The sequence below is a fragment of the Grampus griseus genome (genome assembly GCF_964374135.1).
Source record: "Grampus griseus genome assembly, chromosome: 7".
Lineage (NCBI taxonomy): Eukaryota > Metazoa > Chordata > Mammalia > Artiodactyla > Delphinidae > Grampus > Grampus griseus.
In genome coordinates this window covers 30,057,169-30,072,835 of record NC_139001.1, presented here as the reverse complement: position 1 = coordinate 30,072,835, position 15,667 = coordinate 30,057,169, and the positions used below count along the sequence as shown (strand labels likewise).

The 15,667-nt window shown below is 47.6% G+C and overlaps 1 protein-coding gene across 6 annotated transcripts in view; it reads left to right on the top strand.

The window, feature by feature from the left end:
• Positions 1-15,667, top strand: part of NRP2 (neuropilin 2) — a 114,636-nt gene that overhangs the window by 73,496 nt on the left and 25,473 nt on the right. For 3 of the 6 annotated variants that reach the window (XM_082657740.1, XM_082657738.1, XM_082657742.1), the window contains exons 13-15: positions 7,731-7,993; positions 9,554-9,650; positions 10,767-10,787. In XM_082657740.1, coding sequence (XP_082513866.1) covers positions 7,731-7,993; positions 9,554-9,650; positions 10,767-10,787 — 381 coding nt within the window. Of the gene's footprint in view, positions 1-7,730; positions 7,994-9,553; positions 9,651-10,766; positions 10,803-15,667 lie in introns of all 6 variants that reach the window. The other 3 variants (XM_082657739.1, XM_082657737.1, XM_082657741.1) reach the window with 1 other exon arrangement.

The following is a 15,667-nucleotide window of genomic DNA, read 5'->3' as shown; positions in this document are numbered from 1 at the left end:
CTTGTTCTCTGAGAAAGCACTTTGCCTTTGCTCTGTAACTACAATGACACAGAAAATGTCTCCCCTAGTGGAAGCAGCTGTATCTCCCACAGATATTCTTAAGTGCGTTGATCAGAAACAGAATTTTGAGGAAGATCGGATTCAGCTCTTTAAGGAACAGGCAAAAATGCCTTGAGATGCTATGGTGAGCCCGTGTGTCTAGACCTGCCCTGTGTAATACGGTAGCTGCTAGCCACACGTGACTACTTTAATTTTAATTAAAATTAAATACAGATAAAACTTCAGTTCCTCCATCACATCAGCCACATTTCGAGAGCTCAGTACCCACTCTGTGTGGGACGGTGCAGATAGAGAACACGTCCATCATCACAGGATGCTGTCTTGGTCAGCACAGCTGGAGCACCTTTTGGCGTGAAGAGTAACTTCCAGGGTGCTTGCTGACTCTGTTGCTCCTTGGTTTGGTGTAAACCAAGAGAAAATAATTAGGGAGATGTGCCTTCTCCATGATCCCTTGGTGGGAGTGTTCAGTGCCTGGCATTTTTTGTCACTGTCATTGTACGTCAGTGAGTAACATCATAAAGTAACATCCTATTAGACAGTATAGGAACTATTTCATTCAATCAAAAAGAGTAAATACGGGGCTTCCCTGGTGGCGCAGTGGTTGAGAGTCCACCTGCCGATGCAGGGGACACGGGTTCGTGCCCCGGTCCGGGAAGATCCCACATGCCGGAGCGGCTGGGCCCGTGAGCCATGGCCGCTGAGCCTGCGCGTCCAGAGCCTGTACTCCGCAACGGGAGAGGCCACAACAGTGAGAGGCCTGCATACCTCAAAAAAAAAAAAAAAAGAGTAAATACTAAGTAATAGCAATAATAGTAATAATTGTTGTATTTTTATTGTTGTTCTTGTTGTTGTTGTTGTTGTTGTTATCTTCAGGAAAGAGACAAGACTAGGGATAAAGGGTACTGTTCCAGGTCAGCTTCAGAATCCTCAAGTGTGTGGTCACCCTAAATGTGCGTTCTTTTATATATTTGTTGACCTAACGAAGTATGGCTACAATATTACTTCATTTCAGTAACTTCAAATCATGGAAGTGACATAAAGAAAACAGGCAAAGGCTATTTGGAATAGTATGCCTTTATAAAAGGACAGAGCTTTGGCTACCTAGCATTTATATGCTTATTGGGTTGAGAGACCAGAACCTTTACTCTGGGTTCAAAAACAAGTGAGAGTAAGTCAAGAATACAAGGTTCTGGAATATTCAAATTTTACAAATGGCGGCTCTTCCATCAGACGTAAGTGGTAGTCCTGTTGACTTTTCGTAGGGCTGTTTTGATGCGGATTGGGCCACTGAATAAACCCCATGAGAGTGGAGGACCAGAACTGTGGTTCACTATGGGACATACACACAAAAGGATTAAGTGTGAGTGGGTATGGTCAGTAGACAGTCACAAAGAAATCAGTGAAAGTGACTCATGAGTCAACTTGCTTACAGTGGGCTTGATTTTGGGCGGTGAGTTAGCAGGGACTCTGTGAATTAAAAAGCAACTCTCTGAACTCAAAAGACCTTCCTCATAGGTGGGACCGATGGCAGCAAACAATCCAGACACGGGATTGGCTTCAGCTTGAACTGCCTTCAGAAAGAGGGTGCTGTGGCGTGTCTGGGGCACAGCCACTACAGATAGGGAGACGGGAACTTCTCAGGCTTAGAGCAGGCTAGATAATTAAAGACCAGGAACAGCTGGGCTAAAAGAAAGCCATATTTAAGGAATAACTTCAACTGGAAAAGGAAAGCATAGAGGCCCTTCTTTAAGGAGCATAGGAAGGAAGACATCTCTGACTTTGTAGAAAAGACAGCAGTAGAGAGGAGAAGCTCTTCCTTTTATTCTGAAAGTCATGATTGGTTGAGTGTGTAAGATTGATAATGAAGGGGCAGAGTGATAAGAAGACTGAGTTGATTGCAAACCTTCATGAAAGCCGACATACCAAAAAAGCAGCTCAAGATAGACTCCTGCAAAGCCCAGGCCTGAAACCTCAAATGTCCACAAGATGGTCAGTCGCAAACCTTGAGCACATCCTGCCGAGTTCATCCAAAGCCAGTGTTTCCCTTAGCCGGTTGTTAATTTGAGGACCTTAGCAGAGATGGTCTGACCTTGGGAGGCCAGCTGAGGGGCTGACTCATGTCTTAAGCATGACCTATACAAAGAGACTCCATCTCCTGCAGCACTAAATATTCTTTCAGATGGTTGTTCTAGTAGGAGGGCAAGATGCTAGCCAGGAGATGCGTGTGTTGGACAGATGGTGTGTTTGGCTTTGCGATAGCCTGGAGGATCAGACTGGTGATTTATCTCAGGCTTTGGTAAGGTGTCGGCACCACTGATTCCATGGCTGTGGGGCCAGAAGTGGTCACGTGATCCGCTGAAGCCAGATGTGGTCATAAATCGCCAGGTGAAATGTCAGGAGACCCTTTCTAGAGACAGCAGCAGGTTAAGACGCTGAATGACCTTGTCCTCTGCACTTCCTCTCTGCCCTTTTGAACTGTTGTTCATTCCCATGTGATTGTTTTCCCTGCGTCATGGGCAACAACAGATGTTTTGAGTCAAGAACCTAGCAAAACGCCTCCCAAACAGGTCAGGTCTGGGGGGGAGACGGATTGTATCTCTGGAACATTTTTTCTTCATTCTCTTTCTACTGCTAAATGTATCTCCTCTGCATTGTTTCCCATTGGAAGCTATCCATTGCCGACATCACTGCCATCAGCTACAGAAACAAGAAGACAGCCTCCAGCAGGTAGAGCTGACGCTTAGCTGGCCATGTTTGGGGACCTCTTAACAATCCAAAGGGCTTTTCCCCTAAAGTCTAAGTAAATCAATAAAGTAGCCCACCCATGCCAGGCCAACCCTTTGCTCTATCAAGTCACCAACAGCCACTGTCTGTTAAAACTTCCTCTGTGTTTGGCAGTGGTAAGCCATACATTAGAATGTTCTAGAAGAACAAACTCCACTGATAGCACACGTGCTTCGCTCACAGCACGTATATGGGTGCCATAACTTCAAAGAACTGAAGCACTTAGCTTGGCGAAGGGTCAACGTGGAGACCTGCCACAACCAAAGCCCTGGATAGCGGCCATTTAAAGAGGCAAGGGTTGTGTTTCCTGAGGAAGTGAAGACCAGGGTCTTAATTCTTCACGAGTGAAAATGTTTCTAAGTCAGAGGACAGAAATTGGCTGCGCTCCGTCGGGAATAGAAGGAGGACATGTGTCTAAATGACAGTAGGAAAACTTAAAAATGAAGTTAAGAAGTTACTGACAGTTAGGGCTGTGACCCAGAAGACACATTGCCAGCATGGCCTATGGAAACTCCTCCTCTGGAGAATTTAAAGCGAAGGGTGGACAGCTGTTCTGTGGATGTTTTCAGCATGGTTCCTCTGGGCAGCAGGGCTGGCCCCATCTAAATGGTCTTTTGAGGTCCCGCTCTCATTCCAGAATCATGTATTATTTTATTTCATCTACTGTAGATTGACCCAAAAGCATGTGGTAAACAGTGTCTGATGTACAACTTGAGGCTGGCTGGTTTCTGGAGTTAGGATGGATCTGGGAACCATCTTATTCCAGAGAATATCTTTACTGTCCTTGAGCCAAATCTTCCTTCCTTTGAGTCTTGGATCGGTCCTCCCAGGTTATTGGTGCTCTTTGGACCCTTTTTCTTTCTAAAAGAAACAAAAAGGCCAGCACAGGAGGCAGTGGGTGTAGTGATGGCAGTGGAAATGAAGGACAGAGCATTTATGGAACGTTGTTCGTAGGCAGAGCACCTTACAAGGCTCTTTCCATTTCCTCCTCCTCACGACCCTATGCAGTATTGCTGTTATTATATCCATTTCACAGATGGGAAGGCTGAGGCTTTGAAAGACTAGCGAACATTAGGATTCCAGCCCAGATGAGAGGCGAGTTTCTGGCGATTTTTCTCAGTCCAGTCAGGGCTCAGATCTTACTTCCATCACTCTCTAGCAGTGGTCTGGGACACATGACTTCAATTCTCTGAGCCTCTGTTTCCTTTTTGGTAAAAATGGAGAACGTAATACTTAATTCACAGGGAAGATTACGGAAGGCAGCAAAGCCACCAGTGTGATATCTGGCACACAGAGGTGCTCAGGTCACAACAATTCTCTTGCCCCTACTCTTCCTCTCCCCGTCTCTGGGCTTTTCCTGGCCGAAGCCATTCCTTCATGATGTCCTGCTTCTAATCAGTCCCCTGTCAGTGACAGACAGGGACGTTTTGCAGCTCAGCGTCCCTCTGACTGATGTCTGCTGCTAATTCCTTAAATTTACATATCATCTTTCTTCCCTCGAGCTCATAGCACTTAACAGACAAGTGGGGAACAAATGATTTCACTAAGTGAAATTCAGAGGCCTGCTTGTCTTGAGATTCTGCAAACTAGTGGATTAGCTCAGATGTCAGCACTGAATTATGATCCTTCAGCTGCTCGTGCTTAGCATGCCACCAGCATTAACTCCCTGGTCTTCCAGTGGTCCTTTAAATCATGCACAGTGATTATCATCTTATTGTGAGAGAGAGAGAGAAGAGAGGAGAGGAAAGGGAGGGAGAGAGGAGGGGGCCAGCTCAGGTCCCCGGGAGAGGCAGTCTGCGAAACCTTTGGCCTCATCGTGCCTGAAGTTTTAGCAACAGGATGGGTAAATAAAACAGACCGGATAAAACCCAGCCAGCCCAGCTCTTTATACCTCCACACACATTTTACTTACTAAATTCTAACCATTATGCTATGATTCCCCTGCTGCTTAGGAATGTAAATTCACACAAGTGACAGTATTTCTGCCAAAGCAATTTTCAGGCAGCCAGTGGGTCTTATTTGTGAAACTGTGAAGGAAGAAGGCTGAATGATAAGTCTCTGAAATCTGGTTTCCTTTATATACGAGTGGAAACAGTAAAGGCTTGGAAATGCCTGGAGCCTGGGAGCGTTTGGGGGGTTCGCGCTGGTGGCTCAGTGGACTGGATGCTTCCACAGGTCACCCTGTTTTGGGATCTACCTATTGACTGTAGGTATATTCACTTTGCAAAAGCTATTGTACCTTTTTCTTTATACGTACTCATACTGCAGTATAAATGTTCCGTAATAAGAAGCAGAGCATCTCAAAAAAAAATCCCCTCACCTTTGAAAAAGGCTGTTGGCTCAGTAGACTGGGAGGGAACTGTGAGAGAAGATTATATGAACCTGAGGGCTTACCAGAGGCCAGGTGGTTCCCCCTCTGTTCTTGTTTCCAATGGGCAGCCTCACTGCATTCTTTATCCATGTGTTTGTCATTCATTCATTCATGGGAACAAAATTTTCCTGAGTGGTGGCACATATTTGTCACTGTCTGGGGACAGGGAGAAGAAGCATTATTAACCTTTCTATGTGTAAGGCCAGGACCTTACATCTAACCAGGGCAATAGGAAAGACACACACCAAACAGTTAAATTACAGTACAAGGCAGTGGGTGTTTACCCGCTGAAACACATGAAAAATGGTCTCCAGTCTTTTTTAAAGCAAGGTAAAATCAGTGGTGTGGTCAGTAGATGCTCGAGTTGTTGAGAGAAGAGAGGAATTAATGTTGAAATGTGCCAGAATGGTTAGGAGAAGAACTGGCAAAAGGGGTGGGATGGGGGTCGGGGAGCAGAGAATTACAGGTAAATGGAGAAAAGGCAACAGCGCTCAGCAGAGAAGCCAGTTTGCCTTGAATAGCATGTGATTGATTACACGGACTTGGGACAAGGTACTGGGGTCACAGCTGAAGTGAAGGGCCTACTGCGTGAATGTGGGGAAACCTGGAGTCAAGTCCAGCTGTGCTACTCACTAGCTTCTCTCCCTTGGAAAGTCACTTGAGCCTCTCTGAGCCTCAGTTTCTACATCTTGTGCAAAATAAGATTAGTAAGACCTAGCTCGCAAGCATATAGCAGTGATTAAATTATGAATGCATATCAGCGTGCTTTGTAACCTGTAAAGCATTATGCAAATAGGACTTAGAATTATTACCCTCAATAGTGGCAGTAGTGAGATCTGATAGGAGAAGCGTAGGTTCAGGAGTTGTTTGCGTGTCTGCTTGTGGCACCAGTGTCTCCTCCCTCAGCAGATCGCCATCATTAAAATGCTCTGCTCCAGACAGCTGCCTACTCATCTGTGCTGACTTTGGCCTTGAAGAGGTCCCGTGTTGTGGGATATTAGACCAACGTGGTTCTGGATGGTTAAGGAGTCCCAAACTGGAATCCCGACTCTGCATCCTAAGCTGGTCTAATTTGACTTCAGGGGAGGGTAGCTTCTAGAGCAATAACCCTGGAGAATCTAACCAGAAGGGACTTAGGGGAGACAGGGAGGAGGGAGAGACGTGGCCAGGAGGAGGAGAGTTGAAAGAGCTGTTTCTGGGCCACTGATGACTGTCACAGGCTCTGCTCTCACTAGAAAGATGATGTCAGCAGGAAGAGCAACAGCAAACCGGTGGTCCAGGAGCACCCTGTTGATTTAGCGCTCTGGAGTGCCCGCCTGTCCTCCCCTGATAAGCCCGGGAGGTTCACAGTCCCTGTTGAGTAAGAGAGCTCTGTGCCCGAGTCTCAGATTAACCTGATCCTGAGGTGTCTGATGTGCTGGGTACGTGGTGCAAAAGTGCCCCCGCCATCTTGCAGAAGTGTTCAGCATAAGATGTTTCAGGGCCCAAAGGAGGCTGTGAGACTTTCTTCTCAGATGCCATCCTGTTCTCCGTGCAAGTGGCCGGAATGCTCCTCCACGAGCTGGATTTGCTAGTGCGGGTCCCCAGACCTGTGTCTGCAAGGCATGGGGTCTGCCAGCAGGAACGGGAACTCGGCCTCCCACACAGTGCCTGATGTATCTAAAAGCTAATCGGCCAAAAGACACGCTCTTCAAACATTTGGATGGGTGAAACCTTCATTTCCCAATATGTGTATGTTCTCTGCTAAACACTTAGCCTTTGTTAGTGATGATGACAGCACTTGTTTTCATTGGGGCTGCGTTTGCCTGGCTCTCTAAGGAAGGCCAAGTTCAGGCCTCCCCAGGCTGGTCAGGGAAGGGATTGGGGTCTCAGGCCCCCTGAATCACCCCTGTGCTGCCACCATTCCCTGTTCTGCTTGAACAGGGATGTGAGTCTTCCGAGTTGCAGTTACTAGAGCCCAGGCACCATCCAGTAGCACCGTCGGAGACAGAAGCTTTTAAATGTCTTCCATTTGGACAGTGCCCAGCCAAGATGATAAAGGCTTGAATCATAAACCACCTGGCCAGAAACATCCTCTAGTCTAGCAGCCATGTCACCACTTTATTATCCAGTTCATTAGAGTGCACTGGCCCTTTGGGTAAGCCGATGATGCGTAAAACGTAGGTCTGGCCTCTCGGAATCTAGGGGGGGAAAGACAAGTACAGATACAACCAGCCACGATCTACGGCCAGCGGCGCCGGGCGCCGTATGTAAAAGGCACAAAAGAAGTGATGCAGGGAAATAGGCAGGAGGGACCTTCTTGACGGAAAGACCCAAGAAAGGGCTTCAAGAGGATGCAGCATTTGAGTCCGGGTTCCAGAGCCCTAAGAAAGGGACACAGGGCCTGGAGAACTAGTTCATAAGTAAAAGACACCCAAACTCTGCCCCAGCTTCCCCCCGGAGGGACCACAACTGCCAACTGGTGTCTTTCCCAATTATTTACTAGGAACCCCTGTTTGGGTTTGTTTCCCCCCAGATGACAGGAGTTTCTTGCGGCTGCAGAGTGATGGCGGGAGAGAGGGCCAGTACGCGCGGCTCATCAGCCCACCCGTCCACCTGCCGCGGAGCCCCGTGTGCATGGAGTTCCAGTACCAAGCCACGGGAGGCCGCGGGGTGGCGCTGCAGGTAGTGCGCGAAGCCAGCCAGGAGAGCAAGCTCCTCTGGGTCATCCGCGAGGACCAGGGCGGCGAGTGGAAACACGGGCGGATCATCTTGCCCAGCTATGACATGGAGTACCAGGTGGGGTGGCGACGGGAGACCGTTGCGGAGATCCGAGGGAATCGTTGTGATCTGTGTTTCAATATTTCAAAGGGCCGTGCCCATTCATCTTTAGGGAACGCGGTTAAGCGCCGCTGTTTTCATTGTGTTTCTCACGTTGCCATGGCAACTAAATGACACTCTTATTTATTATTCAGAATGTGCCTATCTCTACACCCAGACTTGGTTCTTTGTTCCTCCTATCACCTTTTATATTGCTGAAACCTTCTCCGACAAATGTTTCTTCTCTCCATTTTATTTTAGATTGCTATCAGGTAGGCTGACAAAGGGACGCAGAAGCCAGGGAAATAAACACAAACAAACCCTCCACACACAAGGGAAAGAAGCCTGTGGAGCCCCTCAGACTCCGAGGAGGAGAGGGAAACAGCCTCCCACCCCTGTCCCAGCAAGTGTAAACACGGGAAGGGGAGGGTCGCTGTTGGTGCTTAGTGGCCAGCAGAGCAGAGAGACTCCTAAGTGAGTGGTATCTCTCCCAGCAGCTCCAGGAGTTGAGTCCTATTATCTCTGCCCCACAGAGCAAGCGCCGAGGCACAGATGGGTATGCACAGCTGGGGCTGAAACTTGGGTAGGAGTAGGCATACTGTGGAAGAGGTGACTGAGAACCAGCCATAGCGTTAACCTGCTCCTCCCCAGACGAGAAACAGCAACAGATGGCTGGTGAGGCAGCCAACTGCTCGCTCAGCTTGCCAGAGGACATGTGCTCGTTTGCAGAGAGAACCTGGGGAGGGCGAGAATGAGGGCGGGCGGCATGGAGACCACAGAGCAGAGGCGCTCCTGTGTGCTGCCTGCAGTCACTCTCGAGCTTGTTAGGCAGCCTGAGTCCCTCCCCACCGCCCCCCCGCACCTGCCTTCCCACTTATAAACCTCAGTGCACGGTGTTGCGAGTACCTGTTGGCATTTTTGTGTCGCCCACTAAACGGTGAGATTTCCTGGTCAGAGGGTCTTCTCTTATTAGGCTTTGTAACTGTCATGGTGCCTGGCACGTAGTAGGTGCTCAGTAAACTAGTGGTGAAGGAAAATCACTTCCCTACTCTTGTAATAATGGAGCCATATGACAGTGTTACCCCCAAGGCGACACAAACCTGTATACTACATTTCTCACCTTACCCCCACCTGCTCGTGTCCTCTGAGTTTCCAAATACCTGGATCGGGCATTTGAAAGATTTATGAGAAAAAATATCAAAAATGGCTAGGGAAAGTTCGATTCTCCATTAAACGTGCTCTGATTGTGGTCCTTTTAGTCAGTACATTCTGGTTACTGGACAACAATATCCATCACTTTGTTATATATGTATTCTTTAATTACCTCAAATATGCATTTGATTTGAACCAACTCTTTTTAAATTAAGATTTCAAGCACCATAGCCATGTGGTCAACAGATGTGTACCAGGTGCAGTAACGCACACGCACACGCACACACACATACATTTTAAGCTGCAGTTAACAGAAAATTGGAAATCTTTGCACTGTTTGGACAAGGAAGCTCAGTTAACCGTGGCTCTTTTTCTTCCGGCTTCTAGATCGTGTTCGAGGGAGTTATAGGAAAAGGACGTTCGGGAGAAATTGCCATTGATGACATTCGGATAAGCACCGATGTCCCGCTGGAGAACTGTATGGGTACGTGAATATCTGTCTCTTTGTGGCTCTTCCAAGGGCTGGGATGTACAAGAAGAGACAGCACATCGTTTTCAAACACAGCTCTTACCCAGTGGGTGGGGCAGCTCCAGTCTGTGCGGGAGGCGAGGTGTGAGTGCAGTTATAGCTTGGGCTGCGTTCAGGACGGGAGAGGGGTGAGATGAGGTGAAGTCTTATATCCCCGTTCCCATTCAGAAATAGACACGCACTAAGTATATGAAGATTCAGGGTGCCAAGACCCCATCATCAGACTCCAGCTTTTAGCAAAGAAAATGCTAGAGGGCGAGAGCAACTGTCAGTCAGAATTACATGATGGAAAGGTTTGATGGATTTAATGGAAGCCTTCACTGGTGAGCGAAAATAGTACATATGTTATACCAGAGTGATAACACAATTACCCAAGTAGCTCTTTTACATGAATGAATTTCAGGGCAAGGTATGGCATGTGGAGTAAGAGTTTAGATTTTGCTTTGAGGCTAATATCTCTAATGCTTAAGATGCCAAAGTTGTAAGATTAAACATTGCATGCCAGGTGACCAGCATAGGAAGGACACTGTCACCTTGGACAGAAGTGCTGAGCACACCTAGTAAAATGTGTGCATCTCAGAGCCTTGGACATTCCCCAAAGCAAGAGGAAATCCTGACAAGGAACGAGACCTACTTTCAGTCTGCAGAGTAACGATAATAACTCACCAAGTGCTTTTCTTGGCACGTGGGTCCCAGGTGTGTGTGGGCCTGATGATGTCAGAGCACCTGGGACCACCCTAGTCTCTTCAGGCAATTCTCGGGGCCCCAGGCAACTAAAAGTAATCCAGGCTCTGAGAAAGTGATCTGTGGTAAGTGACTGATTACAATGCTTCAGGGACCCATTACTCTATAAAGGACTTTTTGTTCCAAAGCAACTTTGAGAATCTTTTCCCCACCTACCCGGCCCCCATGATGATGATGTGTTAGACATGGGCTAGAGCATGTGGAGGACATGGGATACTTTCCGTGGGATAGTATAAAAACCTTGATGAAATTCATCTTCATCATACCCTTTGTTCACCCTATTTCTTCCCCTTATCTAACTCAAACTTTTTTCTGTTTTTTTTCCAGAACCCATCTCAGCTTTTGCAGGTGAGAATTTTAAAGGTAAAAAAAGTTCTTTTTAAATTTCTGCATGCCTTTTCCTTCCCCACATGTGATACGAATTTGGTGGAGGCAATAAGCCTCCAAATTTGACAACGCTCACAAGAGAAAATAGATGCCACACCTTCTCACCGCTAGGTGGCGCCAACAACACCTGTAGATGCAGGGAAAGGGGGATTGAGATCCTCACTGTCTCTTCTTTAATTAAAGTTTAGAAACCTGTAATAGAGACAAATAGGTTACAGATAAACCTTTCAGCCTTGCACTGTCCAACAGAGAGCAATGAGGCTGAACATGCATGAGTGGTGAGAAACGAGAGGCTGTGGGGAGACTGAACAACAAAAAAAGTCAGTAGTAAATTAAAAGTGAAATGAGGTGGCCATGATTTATTTTCGCCTGAAGATGGTTTCTTTCCAGTCACAGGGTACCAAGGCAGCGGTCTCAATTAAACCCTCAGTGAGGTACACTGGTGGACAGTTTTGTGAGGGAAGAAAGTTAGGGGAAACACACAAGGAATGAAAATCCAAAGGGGGGAAAGTTGCAAAACTCAGGAGCTGGTGTCTGATTAAGGGAAGAAGGACTCTCATTCGGTGACTGGAGTTAGAGCACTTGAAATACAAGACGGAAGAACAGAAAAGGGCATTTTATCCCTAATAAGGTAAATAGAGAGCAGGGCAAAGAAAGAGGAATGTGGGATGCTTGCCTTATCCAGGGAGGGAAGGAAGAGCTCCAAACTTGGGAATGCTAATGTCTGTGCTGCTTACTGCAGTGCGTTTCACATTTCGCCCTCTTTGCAGTCCTCCTGGTTGACACTGCTAGCGTGTCCACCCGGCTTCCCATGCGAAGCATTTAGAAGCCATTCTATAAATGCTTCCCGTGAGTTGGCTGCGGGGGAAAGCGCACTCAGAGACACTCACCCTCACCTAAGGACGGAACCCGTTTTATGCAAATCATTGTGAGGGTTTCGGTGCCCTGTTTGTATTGGCTGGCCTTAACCCCACAGGTGACAGCATTTCACAGGTAAGGGAGGTCATTTTCGTGTCTGAAGTCCAGACTCATTGTCTTCACTCTCAGTAACCTGTCCAGCTCCTGGCTGGAGAGAGATGACTTCCTGGGTTGCCACCTAGATGTGCTCTGTGACTCCAGATCATCTCACCCAGTTTGCCACTCCTCAGCCACAGCCCTGAGACAGCAGCTGAGGAAGAGGGCAGCAGCACGGGGAACGGCAGACCTACCTATGTAGAATATCTTTTCTTTCCTTTTCACCTTCCCTTGCCTCCTAAACCCCATCCTCACTCCCCCCGGTACACATTTTAAAGTATTAAGAGTATTCATGTGCATTTGTTGGTGCTCCTTGGGTGTGAGATTTATGTTAATGTGAATCTAAAAGTATTGGAAGGAAAGCTGAGATCAAAACTGAACGGCTTGGAGTACAGTTGAATTCAAGTTCTAACTTTCGGGACCCAAGGTAACATGGACGCTCGGGCACATGACTTTGACTGACTGTTGAGACTCAAAGCTCCCAGGAAAGGCTGGTTACAGACTTACAGCCCGTGCTGCAGACACTGTGCTGTGTGAGCACACATGTCTGGGTCCGTGAATGACACGTACGGTGGCTAAGCACTTTGCTTCTGTAAAAGAATAAACAAACCAGGGCACATGTGCTGTCCCGGAGGCTGTGTTTACCATGTGCGTCACAGGCCAGTCATGTTCTCTTGTAAAAAATATATATATATATAAATAAAACAGCCTCAGAGCCGCAGTGCTCATTTAGCCAAAATAAACACAGGACTTAGGGACTCGAAGGTAAGAATTTCCAGTGCACTCCCGATGGGCTGCTTTGGGGGTTAAGCAAAGGCAGCCCACGAGTGGCATGGATTGGCCCACGGCTGTTGTCTTGAGAAATAACGAACATCTTTGGAAGGAGGAAACCAAGCTGTGGGGAGCAGAGACTCGGCTAAGGAGTCAAGAGCAGGATAGGAGTTGACGATGGACAGTTTCAATTACATCGGCAAGTTTTATGTGGAACTCTGACTTGGTAGCCAGATGAACCCAGGGCCAGGGAGGATTCTATTGGGTTGAGGCACCTCTGACCTCAGCAGGCACCTCTGGATTTTGACTTGAGCGAAGCCTTCCATTTGGGCGAGGAAAGCGGACCATTCGCTCTATCTAACCTACTCACCTCTCCTGGTCAGGGCGGCAGCAGCCCTCTCTCGCGGGGGGTGTGGATTCCTTGGGGCTTAAACCAGGCTTTCACTCAAAAAGAGAAACAGAGAAATCAGGTTTGGGCAAGCAGGATATGGAAAGTTGATGGTGAAACAATATTATCAACAGGCGTATATATTGTTAGTATGTTTTTTTGAATTGGAGTTGTTTTTCTTTTCCATTATATATTAACCACGAGACAGAAGCACTCTTATTCTTTAGGAGAGATCTATGTGTACCAGGTAAATCTTTAAGGAAATGCAACAAAAGTGGCCTCTGGACCAGGGCTTATTAGATAGTCTTAATCTTTTATATTTTGAAGTGTCTTTCATTTTCTGCCTCTTACTCATTTCTTGCCATAGAACATTTTCTTTTAATTCAAATCGCCTTGTGTCTTCTGCTTGGGGTGTATACTTTGATTGCATACTGAGGTATGAGTCAGTAGTGAGGAGAAACAAGCCACGGAGAAAAAGAGAGCCATGTAGAGAAGGGGCGAGGAGGAGAGAGTGAATAAGCTGTGTTGTCATGTGATGTCTAAAGAGACGTTTTTTTTGCTGTTGTTCTAAACAATGTAGCCTGGGTGTGCTTTTCTTTTTTCTTTCTTTCTTTTCTCTTTTAAATCACTGACTATAGACAAAGTGCCGTCATGTATCTTGTTCTAGAATTTGAGCTTTTAGAAATGAAAAACTGTGTGTAAGGGTCAGGGGATGGGGGAAAACCAAAAAGGGGTGTAATTAAGGTGATGGATTATTTTTTCTTAACCAACACTTTCTTCTTTCAATAAAAGTAAAAAGAGTAATGAGGAAGCCAGTAAAAATATATAAAGCCCATAATCAGAGTTCTGTCGTTGTTAACTAGCCAGTTATTTTTAGCAGGTCGCAGTGGAAGCAAGAGTTCTTATTCATGTTAGGGGCTGTGGGCTTTGAACAAAGCAGGAGCAGAGAGACAGAGTCTGATACCCTACCCGTCAGAGACCCATGGAAATCCCAGTCCCCGGGTGGGGGGGGCGCGGGGGCGGCGGCAGTGAGAGTGAAGGATTCAGAAGTGCTGCGTCTACCACTGATAGATGCTAAAAGGAACATCAGTAGCTCCTGTTCAAGCCTGTGAACATGGGTTTTATGCCTCAGACCAGCTCTGAGGGCTGTCGGGCCCATCTCTTGGGTCTCACCTTGTGCAGTCCTCGGCAGTTTTCAACCAGGTAAAACCAGGAGAAAGTGGACAGCACAGGCTATCTCCTGGGCATAGAGGGGGCCCATTTTGAGCTAATGACAGAGCTGGCTTGGGGTTGACCCTATGCATCAGGTTTTTCAGTTCTGTTTACTTGGTACCAACCGGCCCATCTCCGCCATTTCCCACCCCCATCTCTCTGTCCCCACCCTCATCCCCGGTCAATCTACCAGTGGGCTGCCTCCCAAGGCTTTGTCCCCCAGTGTGATGAGCCACATCCCAGGGTACAGGACGTGGGGTTGGCCTCAAATTCCCTCTTTCTCTGGCGTCCCTCCCTCCCACGGCTCTCTCCACTAGAAGCAGTTGCGAAACACATTGAGGGTTAATGGCGTTCCTGCAGTAATCCTCTGATGAGAGGCGGAGTATTCCTAAACCCTGCCAGGGCTCCAGATAGGCAGCTGTGGGGTGTGACTCCTTCTCCTTGGCCCCCTCCCCCTGATGCGCCCAGCTGCCAGATCAGGGCTGGGTATTGCTGAGCCGGGAAACCTGGAGATGAGAAGTGTGGGACCCGCTCACTGCCTAGCTGTGGCTGCTGGCCTGAGGGGACGCCGAGGCATCCTTTGTGAGGTTCAAGGCACAGAGGCCTGACGCGCTCCCTCCCCCGCACGTTTACCATTCATCTAAACAGCCGCAACGTCAGTTTCTCTAAGGGGAGAAGGAATTTCTTTTCGCTGGCTTTTCCTCTCTCCAGGAGCCGGAAGGACAAGCCTTAGTTTAAAAGAAGTAGCCTAGGCGTGTGCTTTGTGACCACCTAGAGGGTGGGATAGGGAGGGTGGGAGGGAGCCGCAAGAGGGAGGGGATATGGGGGTGTATGTATACGTACAGCTGATTCACTTCGTTATACAGCAGAAACTAACACACCATTATAAAGCGATTCTACTCCAATAAAGATGTTAAAAATAAATAAATAAAAGAAGTAGCCTAAGTGCCACCAAAGAGAGGACAAGCGTCTGAGACTTCAGCCAGCCACAGATCTGAGTTCAGGGGGTTAGACAGATGTGGGAGACCACCAGGTCTCCTGCTAACCGAGTGGAAACCTTCCGGCGATCCCCACACACACCGAGTGCAAGGCAACCCAGAAGGGTCATTTCACAGGGAAATTTTGCACTCTGCATTCTTCTTCCCAACAGATCAGTGGGTGTGACCACATTCTTCGACTCTCTTCTGTAAACTTGTCTAGAGGAGCCAGCCTTCCCTTTTGTTTGTTTAATCTCACAAATTACATAAGTCTTTCATCTGAAATGCCCCTTCACCAGCTCTTCGTTTTCAACCTGTGCATAAAAGACCGCAGACAGGCCGGGCCTGAAACAGTTCCGATTTGCAACGAGCCTTTTTGTTTGTTCCCCTCTGAGAGAGATGATTTACCTTTGGTGTCTTTCGAAACATTTCTTTTGGAAACTGGGTGACTCCTCCAGGTCCGGAGGACATGTCATAAA